The sequence below is a fragment of the Limulus polyphemus genome, unplaced genomic scaffold (assembly GCF_000517525.1).
Source record: "Limulus polyphemus unplaced genomic scaffold, Limulus_polyphemus-2.1.2 Scaffold3006, whole genome shotgun sequence".
Classification (NCBI taxonomy): domain Eukaryota; kingdom Metazoa; phylum Arthropoda; class Merostomata; order Xiphosura; family Limulidae; genus Limulus; species Limulus polyphemus.
The window spans coordinates 102553-122795 of NW_013668616.1; the positions used below are offsets into that span (position 1 = coordinate 102553).

At 33.0% G+C, this 20243-nt stretch overlaps 1 protein-coding gene across 3 annotated transcripts in view; it reads left to right on the forward strand.

Annotated features, from left to right (window-relative positions):
- The window catches only part of LOC106468432 (DENN domain-containing protein 4C-like), a 115834-nt gene that overhangs the window by 87103 nt on the left and 8488 nt on the right, over window positions 1–20243 (forward strand). For all 3 annotated transcript variants that reach the window (XM_022396764.1, XM_022396765.1, XM_022396766.1), the window contains 5 exons: window positions 2083–2134; window positions 2746–3144; window positions 8373–8732; window positions 9108–9191; window positions 10493–10610. In XM_022396764.1, the coding sequence (XP_022252472.1) occupies window positions 2083–2134; window positions 2746–3144; window positions 8373–8732; window positions 9108–9191; window positions 10493–10610 (1013 nt within the window). The remainder of the gene's footprint in view (window positions 1–2082; window positions 2135–2745; window positions 3145–8372; window positions 8733–9107; window positions 9192–10492; window positions 10611–20243) is intronic.

Here is a 20243-nt window from a genome sequence, read left to right on the forward strand (position 1 = left end):
AAATTTTGCGAAATATTGGAGGAAGGACTCTTGTCACTTTATTCCTCGGGTTTCGTAGACAAGAACACAGCATTGTTCCAGGAAGATGGAGCAACGTGTCACACTGCTAGAAACACCCAAAAGTGGCAGGAAGAAAATGGTATCCAGAAGTTGCCCTGGCCGAGCCAATCTCCTGACATGAACCCCATTGAAAACCTCTGGGCCATACTCGACTGGAAAGTCAGGGAACAACCAAAAAACCAACTTCAAAGAACCATCTACTCCAAGTTTTGAAGCAAGAGTGGGAGAAAATCCCACAATCTAAAATTGATGAGATGATTCTCACTATGCTCGAAAGGATCAACGAACTCCACGAAGTGAAAGGAAGATCTACTAGATATTAATTAAATTATAAATATATCAATTCATGTGAATATGACTGAAAAAATTCATTTTTTCTGAAAAGGTGGTGTCTATTTACTTGTGACCACGCTGTGTACCCATGCCTTATATTGCATACAGTTGTGATGAAGTGTTCCACAAGATTGCTATTTGGTTTTTCTTCGCGATATATTTGCTTCATTAATATGCCTGGTCTGGACCATACAAACCCATGGACTTACATGGGTAAATCAGAAGGGGATAGCTGCTCATCCCTGCTAGCCATTTGATTGAATATATCAGGGGCAGTCTGCTTTTTAAAATAGAGTTTCCATGGTCACCTGTTGCATTGTTTCCGGTGTTCACCTTGGCACATCTCTTCCTACTGTCATTCGGATGTTGGGTTGCTGGATGTGAGTTTGGTTGTGGATTTGCACACATGTACCCATTTCATAGATCGGTTTGCACAGTATACCTTTCCATTTTACTTAACTTGAGATGAATATGGTGAGGACCTTCCTCCTACCATGGGTTGGATGCTCTATTCCTGATGCTAATTGATTTTGGACTGGAATTGACCAGCCACTTATGGTCTGTTGCACCCTAGTCACTCTAAACCTTTGAACACTTCCATTCTAGCTTTCCTCACATTCCTTTCTGTAAATAGTTTTTCTACAGTCTTTCTTTTATGGGATTGAAATTCCAATATACTGTGGATCAGATTTCAACCCAAACGTTTTTCTCTCCATTTTTGGTTTGTACTCTACCCACTTTTTGCTCATGTATGTGATATTTTTTTCCACAGAAGTAGTACACTGGTTTGTTCCTCTCTCAATGGGGATAACACTTCATGGGTGTTCTTCAGAAAGTTTCAAAGGATACCTATTTCTATTCCTCACACTGGTCCCTCCATCTCTTCAGTATGGGATTTTAGCCACATGTGTGAGTGGAGGTAATTTACTGTATTGGAAGTTATTTTCCTATACTGAAAAATAGATTTCTGATAAGCATTTACATCCTCTCACACTTCCCACTGAAAACCAGTGCTTTTTCTGCTTAATCTTGAAGTGATAGTTCAGTAGAATCAGTAGAGGGAGTCACATGCATTGATGGAGGGTTGTCGCATGATGATTTACATTCAAGACGCAGTTGAACCACATTGATCATGGGGTACATAGGAGTTCAAGGCTTGTGGCATGTGGAAATTGTTTTTGCATATAGAGGGCAGCACTGAACAAGAACAGCTATACGTGTGAGAGAGGTAAGTACCTATCGGAAATATATTTTCAGTTTAGGAAAATAATAACATCTATTTTTGTACCATTTGCTTAAAGTATATTGAGTGTTATTAAATAGTTTTTGTCTAGATATTTTAGCAATTTTTTAGGAATTTCTGCATCAAGAAGTACAGGATATCTGAACATGTTATCAATGGTTTTAAATATTTTTGATAAACAACATCTAAAGCATAATCTAAGAATATAAGTTATGTTTTACCACTTACTGGATCTATAAGAGCATTATTATGGCTATTAAATTAGTTAAGAGATGTTTTTATATCTGTTACTACATTTGTGTTTATTTATAATAAGAAAAGAAAATTTGTTTCTGTGGACAATATTCAAATTAAAAAGTAATATGATATATTTACACTTTTCAAACAGTTGGTGATATTTGTTTGGAGGTTTTAAATATATAACTTTAATGTTTATTTCACACAAGGTGTGCCTTCTGCAAAGCTCGAGTAGTTCCACTCCTAACTGTGACCATCAGAGTAAGTTGGCCTGTGTTTAGTTTAAATTTACATCAGTTGTTTCTCAGCATAAATATGTTAACAACAACTGCATGTATGTAATATATCTACCATTAAGATATTTTTATGTAGTTTCTCATAATGTTTGAATTTTGTATGTTTTTCTTATTTTATACAACATTTGTCATTGATTTGTTATCATTTTCAGAATGTATAGTAGACATAATTATATCACTCAAAAGTTTTTCTTTTGATATTCTTTTGGCATGATAATTCATTCTCTTATCTGTACTAAAACTGGTTCTACATTTCTTTGCTATGAAAATTGCTGAATATATTTAATAAATGGAAAAAATATATTTGATAAGATGTCATAGAATAAGTTTCTTTATTTTGACATGGCTTCTTTGAGTTGTTGGTGTTTTTGTTGCTTTTGTACGTTAATAATGATTTACATGAATTTGGTTAGATGCACTATTTCACATGTTTGATAAAGTACACAGATGAAGGACTTCATTAGTATTTATAATGTTTTATTTAAAAGTGATTTTTTTGTTTTTAAAGGATGAGAATTGGCTACTTTAAATATTAAAAAATAATTAATTTTTAGATCTAAATGTGTAACCCTGCAGGATATGCGAACTGATGAGTTAAGTGACTCTAACTTAACACCAGCCCACTCTACAGAGAGTATACGAAGTGCACCACCTACATCTCAACTGCTACACCATGAGGGAAACCTGAGACGTAGAACTCCAACTCCTAAAAGAGGGCATTCTCTTGAGAGAACTATGATACATCGGAGTATAGATTGTGGTAATGCTGCATGGTTTGTATCTGAAGATTCTGACTCTGGAAGCTCAAAAGGGGGCACACCTATTGTTAGTCCACGTCATTTGAGTTTCAGCCAAGACAGTCGACCAAAGTCAGCAGTGTATCGTCCTTTTTCAAGTCGTTCTTTAAACATAGCTAAAGATTTGACAGATTTTGAATTTTCAGATTCTTCAACTCAATCATGCAGAGTCTCTGATGTGAGTAGAATTTTAAACTTTAGTCAGTTAAAAATATTCTGATTAAATAATAAGATAGTACAAGTTTTTAATATTTTTATGGTGTCTTTGAAGTCATAAGATATGCTAAGAATTTTTTGTTTTTCTGATTAGTTTAAAACCATAAAAATAAAATATTTTTGGTAATTGTATGTACAACAGTTGTAATTTTAGCACATAAAAATAACTTATTTTAGGAGTCTGTCATGCAGAATGTGGTCAAAATCATCAAGGCATATTATTATTTTTAAACACTACATTCTTCATCTAGTCCCTTAGGGATTTTCAAGAATTAGAAGATTGTATAATAATAATAATATTCTACCCACTCTGTATTCACTGTATCCATTGTTGATGACTGGGATACAAACACAATAGTGATTAGAACACTATTTATATAAGCCATTTGTTATAACAATTGTTATGGTGGTGAATGCCTTTTACTACTGGCAAAACATGACAATAATTATACTTTTCATAAAACATTAATATTAGGCTTACAATATTTTTAAACACAACATTCTTTATCTTGTCCCTTAGGGATTTTCAATAATTAGAAGAGTGTGTTATACTGTTTCAGAATACAATAAGCCTAATGCCTTATGACAAGTATAATTATAATCATGCTTTGCCCAGCTTGTAAAAGGTGTTCACCCTATAAGAATTAGTGATAAAGTAAGTTTGTAATTTTACAACACTTGGTTTGTAATTTAAGGAAGAGAGAGCATGTTGGTTAATCTGAGAGAAAATTAATATGCATAGCTTGGTTTGTAACTTTCCAACAGTTGGTTTATAATTTCAGACAAAGTGAGCAAGTTGGTTTTAACTTTCCAAAAGTTGTCCTCTAATTTGATTAAGATTTACAATTTTTTTGTAATTTGAGGAAAAGTGAAAAATTTAGATTGTAATCTCCCATCAATTGGACTGTAGTATGTGAAAAAGTAACAGATTGGTTTATAACTCTCATAACAGTTGGTTTCTAATCTGAGGAAATTAGGGTGATTTTCTTCGTTTGTAATATGAGAAAGAGCAAGTAGATTTTTGTGTAGCTTTCTAATATTTCCTTTTTAATATGAGGAAGAGTGAACAGATTCATTTATAACTCTCAGGAAATTAGGGTGATTTTCTTGGTTTGTAATATGAGAAAGAGTAAGCAGATTTTTGTGTAGCTTTCTAATATTTCCTTTTTAATATGAGGAAGAGTGAACAGATTGGTTTATAACTCTCAGGAAATTAGGGTGATTTTCTTGGTTTGTAATATGAGAAAGAGTAAGGAGATTTTTGTGTAGCTTTCTAATATTTCCTTTTTAATATGAGGAAGAGTGAACAGATTGGTTTATAACTCTCAGGAAATTAGGGTGATTTTCTTGGTTTGTAATATGAGAAAGAGTAAGCAGATTTTTGTGTAGCTTTCTAATATTTCCTTTTTAATATGAGGAAGAGTGAACAGATTGGTTTGCAGCTTTCAAACAGATGATTAGTACATTATAATCTAAGGAAATGGTAGGACGTTGTTGTAATTTTTTGATGAATTGCAGTACTTTTGTTTTGTAAATCCAAAAATGTTGTCACTAATTTTTCTTATGAAATGGCCCTTCATAAAAAAAAAATTATACTGTTTTTTTTCTAAAGATTACACTATTGACATTATGAGTCCTTCCAGCTCTTAATCATGGTTTCCAAAGCTAATCTTTGATCCTCTATATATTTTGATCGGTAAGACATCTGAAAACCGACCTTTATCAAACAAAATGGGTATCATTTTAGGGCTTAGTTTGTTTTATGTGATAAACTGTTAGATGTTTAGTTGTATATGATGAAATATCTGTTTTTGTTTCTCTACACAATGGTGTCATTCTAGCATAAATTATTTTTTAGTTCTGTGCTATGAACTTTGCATATATCTACAATTGAAATCATTAACTGAACTTATGATGAGATTTAAGTTCGTCTGAGTTGTGTGTAAGTCTTCTACTTAGCTTTTGATTTGTATTTTATATATATATTAACTCATGGACATTGTATAATGATGTTTTTGGCTAAACAATATTAATATAACTGAATATTTCCTTGCTTTTGTTGCAATATAATGCTAAAGCCATAAGAAATCACTTTTTTTTTCTCTCACATTTTTGACAAATGTGTCAATGTAATCAGAAGCAATATCTGATTAACATATTCAAAAGAATTGTGAAATTACATGAACAAGGAATTTGAGGATAGCAGTGAATGTATTATTGTGAATCCTACTCTATAGAAGTAGCTCAGTTGTAAAGGATAATGTCTCAGAAACTTTATCTTTTGTCTTCAGGTCAGCTTGCACTGGTTTTTGCTGTGTTTTATATAGTATCAAGATGATTGAAGTGGGTGTGACATGATTGACTGGTGGTTCTTGTAAGGTGATTGGTGGGATGCATGATTATTTAACCAATGGTTGCCACAGATTGTTGGTTTTCAGACCTGATTTTCTATTAATGATGGTTTCATCATTTTAATATAAAAAGATTCTTAGATTTTCCATGTTTTCCAGAATTTATCTGAGTCACTGTGTTTGTAATTTTTCAATCTATGGTATGTCCATTCAACATAGCATGTTCTGTCGGGGCAGTATTTTGTGTTTTAATCAGTTTTGTGCAATTTCTTTGTTCTTTTATTCTTACTCCAAAATGTCTTCCATATCCTTCAATGCAGGTTTGTTTACAAGAACAAGGTATTTATAGCTGATGTTTTTGTGTTTGTTAGCAGTTGTTCTTTGTTTAGTTTTGACAAGGAGAGATCTGAGTGTTCTGTAAGATTTCCAGAGGACATCAGTGTTGAACTTTTTGGCTACATGTGTGATCCTCTCACTTCGGTTTTGCTTACATGAGGGTGGGGGTAATTAGTGCTGCACTTGTTTTTCTTGTCTGTTGTATCAATTTGTATTTTTATTGTTGTCATGCTATTGGAGAGAGGAATATGTTCTCTTTTAGGAACATTAGTTTATTTAAAGTCCAAGTTTTTTAATTTTATTATCATGGTAACATATTGCTTTACTTGTAAATAACCCTAACAAATATCCAGTTTTACATGTGCTTGAGAAAATTTCCTCATGTTTTGGTGCAATTTGCCATCTCTTCTAAGATTTTAACCATGTTATTGATGTTTGATTTTTTCTGAAGACATAATATGATATCATTTCTTGATTATTGTATTGCATCAAGAGTTGGTGAGAATCTTTCTGATTTATTAGTTAATTAGATAATGATGTCTTAATGCTATCCATGAAGAATTAATCTAAAGCAAGACTGTAACAATTGAAAAAAAATTCTCATCTTAATCCAGAATTTCATCTATTGATTTGTCACTAAGAAGCTCAAGATGTTTTAAAAAATTTTCCTACCCATATCACTATACAACTGAGCCACAAAAAGTTGGCAAAGTGAACATGGTTCTTATAGCTTAGAATTGGAAAGAGTATCCAAAAAGTTATCATAGTTATCATAGCTTTTTTGGCATAGTCCTTCATACATATGATGCCGAAGAAAAAGAATTTGTACATTCATGCCCCTGCTTTGAACGTTGGCTTAATAGAAACCCTCTCTTTATTTGTTGTTATGGTTAGTGGTTTATACAGTCATTAAATTTAAATTATCAATTAGTTTTTAATATTTTCTGTAATTACTATATACTAATTACCATCTAGTTTTTATTGTACATTTTGGCTGCTAACCTGCTATCATCTTCAGGGAAGTCCTGAGAAGGACTGTTTCTGTGATGGTAGTGGCCAGGATTTGATATGAGGCATTCCTGATAAGATATGTTTGTGTATAGTGAGGAATATAACACTCAAAGCTAAGTTTAAAAAATCAAATGAATCTAAATTACAAGCTCGTAATCTGAATTTTGCTGGATAAGAACAGGTTTCAGACTGGCAATCAAAGGTCCTCAGTTGATTTCATCCTTGTCAGTTTAACCCTATCACCACAGGTATTCTTTACTGCACATAACACAAAGTTCAGTGTCTTACCTTCAAAATTTTGTTAAACTACTTTTTGTTTATTTGTAATAATAAGGATCTTTTAAGGTAAAATATATAATAATGTAATAAAAATGTTTCGCGAGGCACGCATGCGAGCAGCTGATAATAGCTCATGGGTAATGTCATTCAATAGCATAACGTGAGTTGCACCTTCCCTGAGTGATTTACAACTTATAATGGCACGGATAGTAGTTAGACATGGTTCAAAGGGCAATAAAACAATAAAATTTAATTATAAATAGATGTATATTATTACAAGCTTAAAGCTACTTAGGATAAACGAACATAGTATCATGTTACAATTTAAAGTCATTCTAGAAAGAGAAAAATGGTAATTTAGGTTTATTTCAATTTCTTTTGCTGGTTACGAGGTCAATCAAATTGACCAATCCTTTATAGAGAAAAGGAGAGAAAATAACAGATAAAACTTAAGTTTTACTGAAAAAAAACGTTTGAAATTTATTTAGGTGGTTTTAGGGATTACACAAAGGAAATTTGAGATTTTTGAGATGAAGAAAAGTATATTTAATCTTAACATGACAATCACTTTGCACACGGACTATTCAAAACAAATACTCAATATATTTATGGACAAATCTTTATTTGAGTTTACTAAAAATACTTCGCTACAAAATATTTTTTGTTTGTGAAAGATTTGTAATGTTAACTGAAAGACAGCCAAATTTTGTGAAGATATACACACTATATTGAAAGAGGTCACGTGGTTGGTTACATTGACTGAGCATGTGCTAAGTGAGTTATTATAAAGTTGCCAGCTTCAAGTTCAACATTGCACTTATGGTGAACTGTAATTGATTTATCTCCTAGTCTTTTTTCTATTGACTGTTTCTATATGCTCTTTTGAGCAGCAAGGACATGGAAACTTATTTACAAAAAAAAAAGAATGCCTGCTTACTCTTTTAATTCCACACTCTTAAATCTAAAAAAAAACAACATTTTATTATATGAACATGTTGAAAATACATCTAACTTGAATTTGTTGTCACATTCTGTTTAACGATTAGGATATTAAAGTTTTGTTTAATTATTGGATTAATTAGGTGAAGATAAACATTTTAGTGCTTATCTCTTATTTTAATTTTGATACAGCATAAAGTGTAGTATTGCTTAACTCTTTTCATTAAACAAACCAACCTGTCTATTTGTTTTCAAACAATAACATTTCTTTTAGAAACAAAAATTATCAGCCAGTCAGGAAACACCATACCCATTTGCCACTTCAGTTGCTGAAAAAACAGGGACAGAGAACAGTATGACAGAAAAAAAGTTGCACATCAAAGAACATTTTTCAGTCATTCATAGAAACCAACCATTACAACCTCAAATCTCTTCTTCTGCTACATCCTCTGGTGGTGATTTGAGAAAGCTGGGTAATGTGGATGCAGGCATTGCCCTTGAGCCATTTACAGTGCCTTATTTGAGCCCTCTAGTGTTGAGAAAAGAAATTGAGTATGTGCTTGACCATGAAGGTGATGACTGTTTGACAAAACCAGAATTTGTGGATCAACATCCGATTATATACTGGAATTTGGTTTGTAATCTTTTTGATAAAAAGTTGTGGTAAAACTGATAAATTGTATAGAATACAAGTGATATTTGACAATACAATAAATTTACTTAGAATGTCTAACATGGATAGAATGTTATCTGCAAAGCTCTGAAATTATTACTTGAACTATTATAAGATAATGCTGTTCAGAAAGTTCAGATAGTTTTTATAATCAGTAACCTAATATCTGAAATTTGTGTTTTTCAATTTAAAATATTTTTTAACAGTTTTATATCATAAATAAGCTGTTTTCTTATAAGGATGATATTCTTATTATTCACTGTTTTTGTTTCCTGTATATGATGTTTGGTCATCATTTGTTTCACATAATTATACTTAGTGATGTTATGTTTATAGATGTGGTTTTGTAGAAGAATCAACGTTACAACCCATATTCCAGGATTATGTCTTCAGGCATCAAGTATTTTGAAGGGTCGTCAGGTTTGTGGTTTTTGTCAGATACATCCGTCAAACTATTTTTATTGTGTATTAAGAAACTTAGATGTTGAGGTGTAAATGCTATTTTAACTGTTTTGTTTATTAACCTTGCAAAAATCACCTGTATCTTAAATGCTGTGAACAGCTGGGACCTGAACATTTATACTTTGTAATGTTTAATGAAGTGTCCTCTAAATATTAGAATGAAATGGATGTAGTTTACTAAGATAAAATTAAACTGAGTATGTTTACATAAAACTAGTTTTACTTCAAAGTAAATGCCTACATTATGAAAAATAAACAAAAAATGTGTTTATATTTTTCTATTATTGCTGATTTTCTTTCTCTGTGTTTTGAAATATGTGACCTAATTTTGTGAAAATGTTTGGTTTTTCTTGGAGTATTTGTTGGAATGAATTATTCCTCTTATGTGACTAATGCCTAAATTCTTTTGTTACCTGTATTAAAACAGCTTGTGAAAAACATTCACGAGAAAAATGCTATTGATATATAGCCAGTGGTGTGGAGGAGGCAGATACCTCCATTAGAGAGCCCCACCGGTAGCCCTCTCCTAATATCTCAGACCTTAGTCTTTTAAGGTCTTTACATTTTTCCAACATTCTAGCTGTAACTGGCATGAAAATGTTAATTGTTTTTGGAAGTGCATGATAGTCATATTATGTAACTTGAACTAAAAGAAATATTTTAAATCATGAGATCTGAGAATAGGTTTTATGATTCTTAGTAACAGCATCAAGCCACCATGAAGCTGTACAAAGAGAGCTTAAGATAATTTTGGATTTTTGATTATAAAAAAGAATAAATAGACACTTCTTAAAGGCAAAAAATCCTATTTCTTTTGTATTTAATAACACTTGACCCTTCATCTCATACAACCTTTCTGTGAACTCTGTTCTCTCCCACCCCTCCCCAAATAAATAAATATGTTAATATAAACCCTAGAAATAACAATGTATGTAGATTAAATTGGATGCAAAACTTAAATATTCAAAAAACTTACAATCTTCAGTTTCTGCTGTCTTTGATGTTTACAGTAATTATTGTAACAAATATAAATATAAATTATTTGCTGCAGTTTATGAGTTTTGTGCATATGTATATTTTTAAATGACTTCAAGAATTAAATAGGACAGTTTAGACTAATATGTGACCTTGCATGCATTTTTAGCTAATACAGTATGCACACTTACTGAAAAAATCACTAATAAAAGAAGCAGGGTTAAAAAAATGAAGAAATGTTTATTAAAAAACATTGATTGTAATATCATACATAATTTTTATAGGTGCCTGATGCATGGAAAAGTTCTGACAGCCACAAGGTGCTGGTTCGCTGTCTTTGGGATAACATCAAACTTCACCAAGAAATGGGCCAGCCTATGTACGTGATGTGGAACTCGGAAGGTAAATAACTAATTAAGTCTTGTTATGTAGAATGATTCAAGCATCTTAAGTGTGTATGTGTTTTTTTCGTGCCTTTTTGCTGTTGGATTAAATCAAATTATCAAAAATCCTGCTGCCAAATTCATCATTTAAAAACAGTCTTACCTCTCACATCACCTTTTTTCCATTTTATATACAGATAAAATTACAAGTGATCTGTGACAGAACTGCAACCATTCTCTTGTGTCACATACTATAATTGCTTCACTTCCTAGCTTCCTCACAACCTCTCCATGATTCACTTACCTAAAACCTTGAATATCATCACACTATGCAGATATTTTTGTGTATGTATCTAGTAAGTTTCCTGTTGTACAGTTGAAATCTTAAATGTATAGTATTCATGAATGTGCTACATACATTTGCTCCACATGAAGGTGACAGATCCAAAAAAGCTTCGACTTAATTAATTATATTCAGAACTCCTGCTATGGAAAGATGTGATATATCATAAATAACATTGGGATATGCAAATACCACATATCTCACTCTAGTGTATATTTCATATTCTTTAATTTTTTTCTAAATATCTATTTCTAAACATACTAAATTGAGGTCATATGTAAGTTCAGCCCAAGATGTTACTTTCTGTATCAGGATCCACCCACAGAAACTGTTGACTGGTTCATGGAATAATCATCTTGTGATGTACTTTACCTTGGACATGTTTGACTGCTCTGCAGCCTTCAAATGGAACAAAAATACTTCCTGATATTTGTGATTGGCCAGCTACAGAGAGAATGTGTAATGTTAGAGCAACTTTCAGTCAGCTTCATATCTTGAAGTTTCCTCTCTTGCTGGCCATGAGTGTGAATTTACTTTATATTTCAGTATATTGTATTTTGATAATAAACTTTATAATATCAGGTGTTGTCATGCAGATCAGCTGAGCTCAGAAACATTGGTGTAAAGCTGCTGCTGAGAATAGATAAATAATCAAAGTGTGGTCTGTACGGTGAAGCTTGTGAATTGGCATCGTGAAGCCACATGTTGGATGGGCCCCTTTAAAGCAAGTAAAGACAAGTTGTACTGAACAAGCAGTGCTAGCCATAACCCTACTCACCTGCTAATGGTATGGCTGTCATTCTGCCCTGTGCATGGTGTATTCAGATCAGCCAGGAGACTTCTCACAAAAAGAGGAGAAAAGTTGAACCCCCAAATCAACAAGAACCCCACATTCAAACAGTGACATCATTGCCATGTCAGTGCAAGCAAGAGTACAATATTAGGCAAAACGTGCAAGTTTGGCACACTTGAGAAAAGCCAATGCCCACTTTGGTACTAGCTTCACAGGCATTTATTCCAAATAACATTAATGATGACCAGCAGGAAGTAGCAAGGTCAAATAAATCTCACTTTTCTATATCAGGAGTTCATCTAAGGAACATTTAGATGCTTTCTTAATCATTTTTTCAGGTAGCCACTTGAAATGCCTGGACTAAGGATCAAAGAACACAGCATCTTCTGCTTAGTTTAGATGTTCTGGCACCATATTTCTAGGAGTACATAAAACTTGTTCAACTCTATAGATGGGTTCCATTTGCACTTTAATTAGGTAGAAAATAGAGCATCTGCTGAGTGGAATTTATGAGTCTACTTGAACTAAGTTGCATATGCTGATGAGCTGCAAAGCTTAGAAAAGCAGAAAGTGACCAAGAAAGTATTCTGGTTGATAAGTTAGTGGAAGAACTTTGTAATGTGGCAACTCCACCTGAGAAAAAGAAACCTGTATTGGTAGTTGTGGTTATTCTGCCAGAGATCCAATGTTACAGGAGGCTGTAACAGATGGTAACATTCTTTCTCATACAGTACAATGACTTTGTTCAACTTGAATGGCTACCATTGGAATGGCAAGATACACAAACCTGCTGCGTCAGCAGTGTAAATAATATGACTGGATAAACACCCTTAACCACAGGAGAGATACTTGTTTCTACAACAGGTAGTTTGGTCATTGGTTTCATAGGTGTTTATTTTCCTATGCTTACACATAAGCCCACATTACCACCAAATACACCAAATGATAAACAACAGACTATAAATGTTGTCAGATCCACTATTATGAACAGGCGAACCTCGGATTCAGTCTGACCAAGGATTTGAGAGAGAACATCATTTGAGTGCATTAGATTACATAGATGATGATGTTACATTTCTGTGAAATATACATGTGATGTTCTGTTAGTGCTGTGGTTGAAGAAGCAACACCTGAGACAGGTGGTTTTCTTTAAAACAAAAAAGCTATTCTTGCTCAGACAGATATTTCTTCAAGAGAAAACATATATTCTGGTTATGGTTTGTAATTATGGTGAATAACTTTTGGCATTAACACGTTATGATTATTGATATAGTTATTATATATTGATATATAGAGACAGAAACTATAGTTAGTGTTACTTTATTGGCACCATATTGACACAAAATACAAAGTTCCAAGTAAATCTCAAGTCTGATTGGTTTAGTTCTTGCTTCCAACTATTTTCAGGTCAAGCTAAATGAGGAAAACAGACAAGGTACATGAAGGAGTTTGTACAAGTTTTATTTCATGCCACTTTCACTACGGGTATCTTTTTCTGTGCATATCATGAGGTTTTTATGGAGTTACATTCAAAATTTAAGTAAACAACTTACTTATCATGGTATACGAATAAACTTGCATAAAAAAATAGCTAATAATCCAAATTTTAACATAAGTTTTAAGTTCTTAATTTTATAAGGCAATATTTTTTTAAATCCTCAATTTCCCCTATTGTGAGATTTGATTTTTAGGTATCAATTTTCTCTAATTTATCTACCACCCTTCCATGAAGTATGAAATTGAATGTAAATTACTCATTATAATGCAGTCATTGCTCAGGCAAAGCATAACTTGTATGGTCTTCAATCTTATTTGGTTACACAAACTGTAAAATCAGACCCCTCTTGAAACAACAACCTGTCACATTCTTTCTTTAAAAAATTGTCAATAGTTCTCTCTGATGTTTAATACTATATTATTTATAACCAACAGAAAGCCAGGGTTTTAATGTATTAAGTGACATATCATACTACATTGTTTTCTATACAGAGAATTGTCTATTTTGTTTCCAGTTTAAACTTTATTCCCATGGAGGAGTTTAAGTAAATTTCTAACTGGTCTTGTCATATTGTTAGAAAGCCAGAAAAATCATGATAGTTATGAGACATTGTCTGTTTTTGTACATTATTATTCTGTATTCTTAGGTGTGAATTATTTAATTAAATAAAAAATTATTAAGTTCAGTTGTACCACTAGTATAAAAAAAAGTAGGTTTAAGTGTCATTGACAGTCAACAGCAAAGAAAAAAAAAAAGAAGACCCAGGTAAGTACTTTATTTCTTGTTTTTCACATGTATTCTTTATTTATTTCTCTAAAATTAACTAATATGTAAAAGTTAGAAACTTTATAGGTTAGATTAGGTAAGATAAAGAATAATATTAATAAAAATATTTCAATAGGTACACTTGCAAGCACCTTGCAAATAGCTGGTGCATCATATAATTAAATAGGGTAATGAGAATGCATCACTAAGTGATTTACAACTTATATGGTAAGAATATTAGTTATATAAGGTTCAAAGAGCAATAAAATAATACAATTTAAATATAAACAGATGTATACTGTTATGAGTTTAAAACTATTTAAGATAAACAAATGTAGTTACAATGTGAAGACATTCTAGAAAGAAAAAGGGTAATTTAGTTTTATTTGAATTTTTTTTGGTAGTTATGAGGTTGGTCAATTTGACCAATCTTGTTTAGAATTATGGTAGAAAAATAACAGATGAAAGATAAAGTTTGATTGAAAAACATTTCAGATTTATTTAGGAGATTTTAGAGATTATACAAATAAAACTTGAGATTTTTCAGATGAAGAAAAGTATTTACAATCTTAACATGAAGATCATTTGCAATCAGAGCAGTCAACACTTTGACTCAATATATTCATGGAGAAATTTTTAGTGAAAGTACTTCATTTAAAATTCTGATTTTTTGCTTACAAATTATTATTAATGATTACTAAAAGCTTGCAAAATTTTGTGAAAATATACAAAACATAGAAGTTGTAGTATGGAAACTATATAGGTCAATTTCGGGTCATGAACTCAGCCGATTTGATGAAGCCCGTAGCGAGAGAGTATATTTTGCAGTTTGCAATAGGAACCAGAAATTATGCTGTTGTAGAAGGACTAAAGATTATACAAATTAATTTGCTTTACTAAATATGGCTTGGTTGGTGCATCATTATCATCTTTTCTGAGATGTTCCATTCATCGAGATTATAGATTCCCGCAACAGTGGAATTGGAGCATTGCTATTGTAAGTAAGGCAAGGAATAGTGTGTGTTATAGCAGAAACTAACTTAATGCTATTTTTATGATAAAAAGTTACTCTTAGAGTAGAATTTTCACACTTGAATTGGCTGAGTAACTTTAGAAAGTCAGAAAGTATAATAGCATGTTGGGTCACAACTTTGTTGGACTACACCAACTCAACCACAAGTGTAGAAATGCTGATTGTTTTTCTCACTGGCAATGAAGAACTTATCTGTCTGTAGATTGCTTGAAACCAAGATGTAATGATACTGTGAAACCTAGTCTTAACTGCTAACTTATCTGTCTGTAGATTGCTTGAAACCAAGATGTAATGATACTGTGAAACCTAGTCTTAACTGTTAACTTATCTGTCTGTAGATTGCTTGAAACCAAGATGTAATGATACTGTGAAACCTAGTCTTAACTATTAACTTATCTGTCTGTAGATTGCTTGCAACCAGGATGTAATGATACCATGAAACCTAGTCTTAATTGTTAACTTATCTGTCTGTAGATTGCTTGAAACCAAGATGTAATGATACCGTGAAACCTAGTCTTAACTGTTAACTTATCTTTCTGTAGATTGCTTGAAACCAAGATGTAATGATACTGTGAAACCTAGTCTTAACTATTAACTTATCTGTCTGTAGATTGCTTGAAACCAAGATGTAATGTTACTGTCTTAACTGTTACAATAATTCATGCCAATATTTTGGATTTCACTGAGGAATAGAAACAAGAGAGAGGTTAAGAGAGGAACAAATAAAGGACCCAGATCTAACATCTTGGGTGCTACTTGCTGTTCAGCTAGGTGAAGAACAACTATTACAGATAAGAACGTATTATAGAGAAGCATTTAATCCCTGACAATTTGATCAACTGGAGATATTAGAGAGAGCACTCAAGCGTGGTATGAAACACGTGGAGTGGCTAGTTGTTTGGATATCTCCGAGATCCAAGATTCTCTGAGCTTTATGTAATATACAGTTAGAAGGACTGGCTGTATTACCAAAGAAATATAGAGCAATGATATCAAAACTGCATGACTCAGAGAAAGAGTCATTAACAACAACTAAAACTGTCAGTGCGTTATAGGTTCTTCATTCCAGAGAATAGCTCCACATATTATCAAATATTTTCTTATAACCAGCTGTTATAATTGTTACATCCTGACAGTGATGATAATTTAATTTATTACTTCATCAAGTGAGCTGAAGTATATTTAGTGATTGCTACATTGGCTTGAACAATCACAGACAAATTAGCTAAGTTGTGGATAACTCACTTGAGAGCACAAGAGGAGATGCACACTGATCAAGGAGTAAAATTCAACAGTCAGTTGCATGTCAAGTTGTGTAAAGTACTGAGTATGATGAAGACTCGTACTTCACCTCGTCATGAGTAGATCATTCAAACTGTGAAACATATATTTTGTAAGTTTACGAGCTCTCCTTGAATGGACTGATCACTTACCATAGTTAATGATGACAGTTCATAAACACATCATCATCCATCAACTGTTCTTTGAGTATGCTTATGTTTCAACAGGAAGTTTATGTTTCCAGCAGATCTCGTGTATTGTCTTTATGAGATGCAGAATGTTTGTAAAATGTGGTTATAATCCATATTAATTGATAAGCACAAGTTCTCATGACCAGAACTGTAACCAGAGCCAGTATTCTACTGAGGTCAAACTTTGGTTTTAAGCTAAAACAACAATATATATATATATATAAATATGTGTGTGTGTGTGTTTGAGAGAGAGAGACAGAGTAAGTCTTCCTCTTACAACTTTAACTCCATTTTGGTATAGGGTTAGCTGCTTGGGTCTTACTTCTCCATAGATTATGGTCCTGTGCATCATTTATAGTTGCAACAATTTCCCTCATATCATGGTCCACTGTGCCTCTCCATGGTATTTTTCTTCTTCATCACTCTATTGAAAATTTCAATGCTCTTCTCACTGCACGTCTTTCTTCACTTCTGACTATATGTCCAAACCATCTCAGTCCTGCTTCTCTTGCTTTTATGTATCATACAGAGTCCAACTCTTTTTCCTGATCTTATCACTCATTATTCTTTCTTTCAAAGATATTCCAAGCATCCAGCATAACGTTGTTATCTCAGTTTTCTAAAATACCCTCCTCCTTTCTTCTTATGGTCCATGTTTCTGCTTTATAAAGCAGAACCGGTCTAACTACTATTCTATAAATTTGGTTGTTAAGCTTCAGTTCTATTTTCTTGTCAAGAATTATCTTCTGAGATTTCCCTCAATTTATTCCATCCATCTCTTACTTTTTCCCTCTCTTTTACTTCACACCTTCCTTCCTCACTAATATTGGAACCTTGAGACCTAAATATATTTTATTGTTTTATAACAAAGATGTTACTGTCTTTTATCTACATCTATTCTCCTCCCCCTCTGCTGCTTAGCATTACCTCAGTTTTTCTGATGTTTACCTTTAACCCACCTCTCTAGATTTTCTTGCCACATCCTGCACTTCTCCTGCAATCTTTCCTTTGTCTCGGCTGTTATAACCAAATAATCTGTGAAGAAGAGCTTCCAAAACATTCATCTCCTTGCCTCCTCACTCAAAATATCCATTACTATAACAAACAAGAAAAGGGCTTAAAACCAAACCTTGGTGTACACTTAATTCTATTTCAAACTCTTCAGTTTTTCCTAGTACTGTTCTTACTGCTGTCTTCATTCCATCTTACATTAATTTTAATATCCTCACCAACTTCTTTGGGACTCTCTTCTTCCTGAGACACCAATAAACAATGTTTAGTGGCACCGTATTGTTTTTTTTTTCAAATCCACAAAGCACTTATTCAGCTTCCTGTTCCCCACTAAAAACTTTTCTTGCAGCTGTATTGTTCCCTTTCTAGGCATAAAATACACATTGCATTATATCAATCTGTATAATTTCTTTTAACTTATATTCTACTACTCTTTCAAACACTTTTAAAATATGTTTAGTTAGCTTAATGCATCTTTAATTTTCACAGTTTAGTATGTTGCCTTTTTGTTTCCAGGAACCAGTTTGTTTTAATTCTAATCTGAAGGTATTTTCTCTTCTTCCATATTTCCAGCAGAAGCTTCCATACCCTTTCAATGCCCTCCCATTCCAAAGCTTTTATAATTTCCACTACAACTTATAATGGATCATTTGCTTTCCCAGGTCAATGGCTCTCTTCAACCTTCTTCCACTGGACTCTCTATGACTCTCAATCCTTCCACAATCCCCCTCTCATTTTCTGTACATTGCAATTCTTCATTATACATTTTCCATCTCTTCTTGATGTCCTTTTCATCAACTTGAATACAACCCTGTTTGTTCTTTATCATATTTGTTTCTCCAACATCTTTTTTAGATTGTTCTCTTGATTTTGCCATCCTATATTTATCTCTCTAGCATTCCTACATTTTCATACTACTCTTTCCAGGTTATACTTTTTGCTTTCATTTTACTTACATTCTTCATATCTAGTTCTTGCATATTCATCATCATTATTTGACATTTCTTTAAATGCCTCTTTTGTTTGTTTTATTACATCTTGCACTTTATTCCACCAATATTTCTCTTCCTTAAGATTTTCCTCCTTTCATGAAATCACAACCTTTATTTATTGCTTCTACCAGTATTGTTTTCATCTTATTCCATTCTTTATTTACTTTTCCCCTTCAGCTCATTCCATATGTACTCTCTTCCCCCTGTATATCTTCTCATAGTTTTGCTATTTCATTTTTGTATTCAATGACCTTGTCTCTGTTGAGTGTCCAATCTTTTATTTCACTTTATCTTCTCCTATTCTTGCTCTTTTTCTCTTTTCTTACTTTCATGTTTTTGACCAAAAGACTATGTCGATCACTACTGCCTCTCTTGGAATCACTTTGCAGTCCACAATAATTCTCTTGACTGTCTTTCTTGCTAGCAAATAATCAGTTTGACAAAGGTTCAGACTATAACCTAGTTTTAATGTCCTTTCACACATGCATAGACTAAAGAGAACAGTAGGTAGCTTGTGATGTTACTGACAAGCCAGACAATATCATAAGTGAAACTGTATTTCGTATACAGTACATTTTATGAGGATCTTACTGCAGTGATTGTAAACAACTGCCTACGGTTTGCAATAGTTTTATTTTTTGCTTCTTCTGCCATTTATGGTGGTGTCATAATGATAGGTTGAGAGTGTTTAGCTTCCAGGGAGAACAAGAAACCTTTATTTGTCAGCAAACATGTAAGTGGCAGGATTTTGTAGAATGGTATAGAGATCTGCCTAAAGTTATGCGGTAGAAAGAGCTTTATTTTAGATGGTATGTGTAAAGCTTACACTCACAGCTATGTATTGATGATTTTGAAAAATTAATGTGTAATTGGAATGTGGATTTCACTAGTCCACTGATTTCACTTAAATTTTAACTTGTCAGAGAATAGGTGGACCAGTGTTGATTTTACTGCTTTTTTTTTGGCTTAGAGATAATCGGTGATCAGCTCAATTACTTTTACTTTGATCAGAGCCAGATTAAATTCCTGGCTTTGTGTTCTTGCCATATTAAAGCTTTAGACTTCATCATAGAAGAAAGTTTGGATATAGACATCAGTAAAAATGTGTAACTGAAGGACTTGATGAGAATCCCTGTGATACTGATGTGCTTGCAGCTCCAATGCTTATGGATGTAGACTGACCTCTCTCCTTTCCTGTTTTCTGGACAATTTCACCATCAGAGGACGATTTGTGGATGAAAACCTTGTGGGGTCAAGTGACAACTTGAAATCCACCTTATCCAATTTTCCATATTGGAAACAACATTAGTTTAACAACAGTGGGAAAGCATGAAAACATGACAGTACATTGGGTGCCTGTTGGAGGGATACACAGAAGAGAAACATCATCAAGATGAAATCTGGGCACACTTCTAGGTGGAATGCAACTTGAAGTAGCTTAAGAAATATTTCACTGGACTGGTGGGTGGGAGAACAAATGGTAAACTTACTAAGGGTCCTCTTGGCAGAAACAGTCAGATCAGTGACGTCTAAGAAGAAGATGAGCAACTGTTCCAGCAGTCATGTTGTCATCATCTTGTATATCAACTCCAGATTGTCATAGAGCTCCTTTATTCTTGCAAGAAGACTAAGATGGAATGACTACTAACAATGCTTCTGCCCAATACAGACCTGTGCCCGGCATGGCCAGATGGATAAGGCACTCGACTCACAATCTGAGGGTCGCGGGTTCAATCCGCATCCCA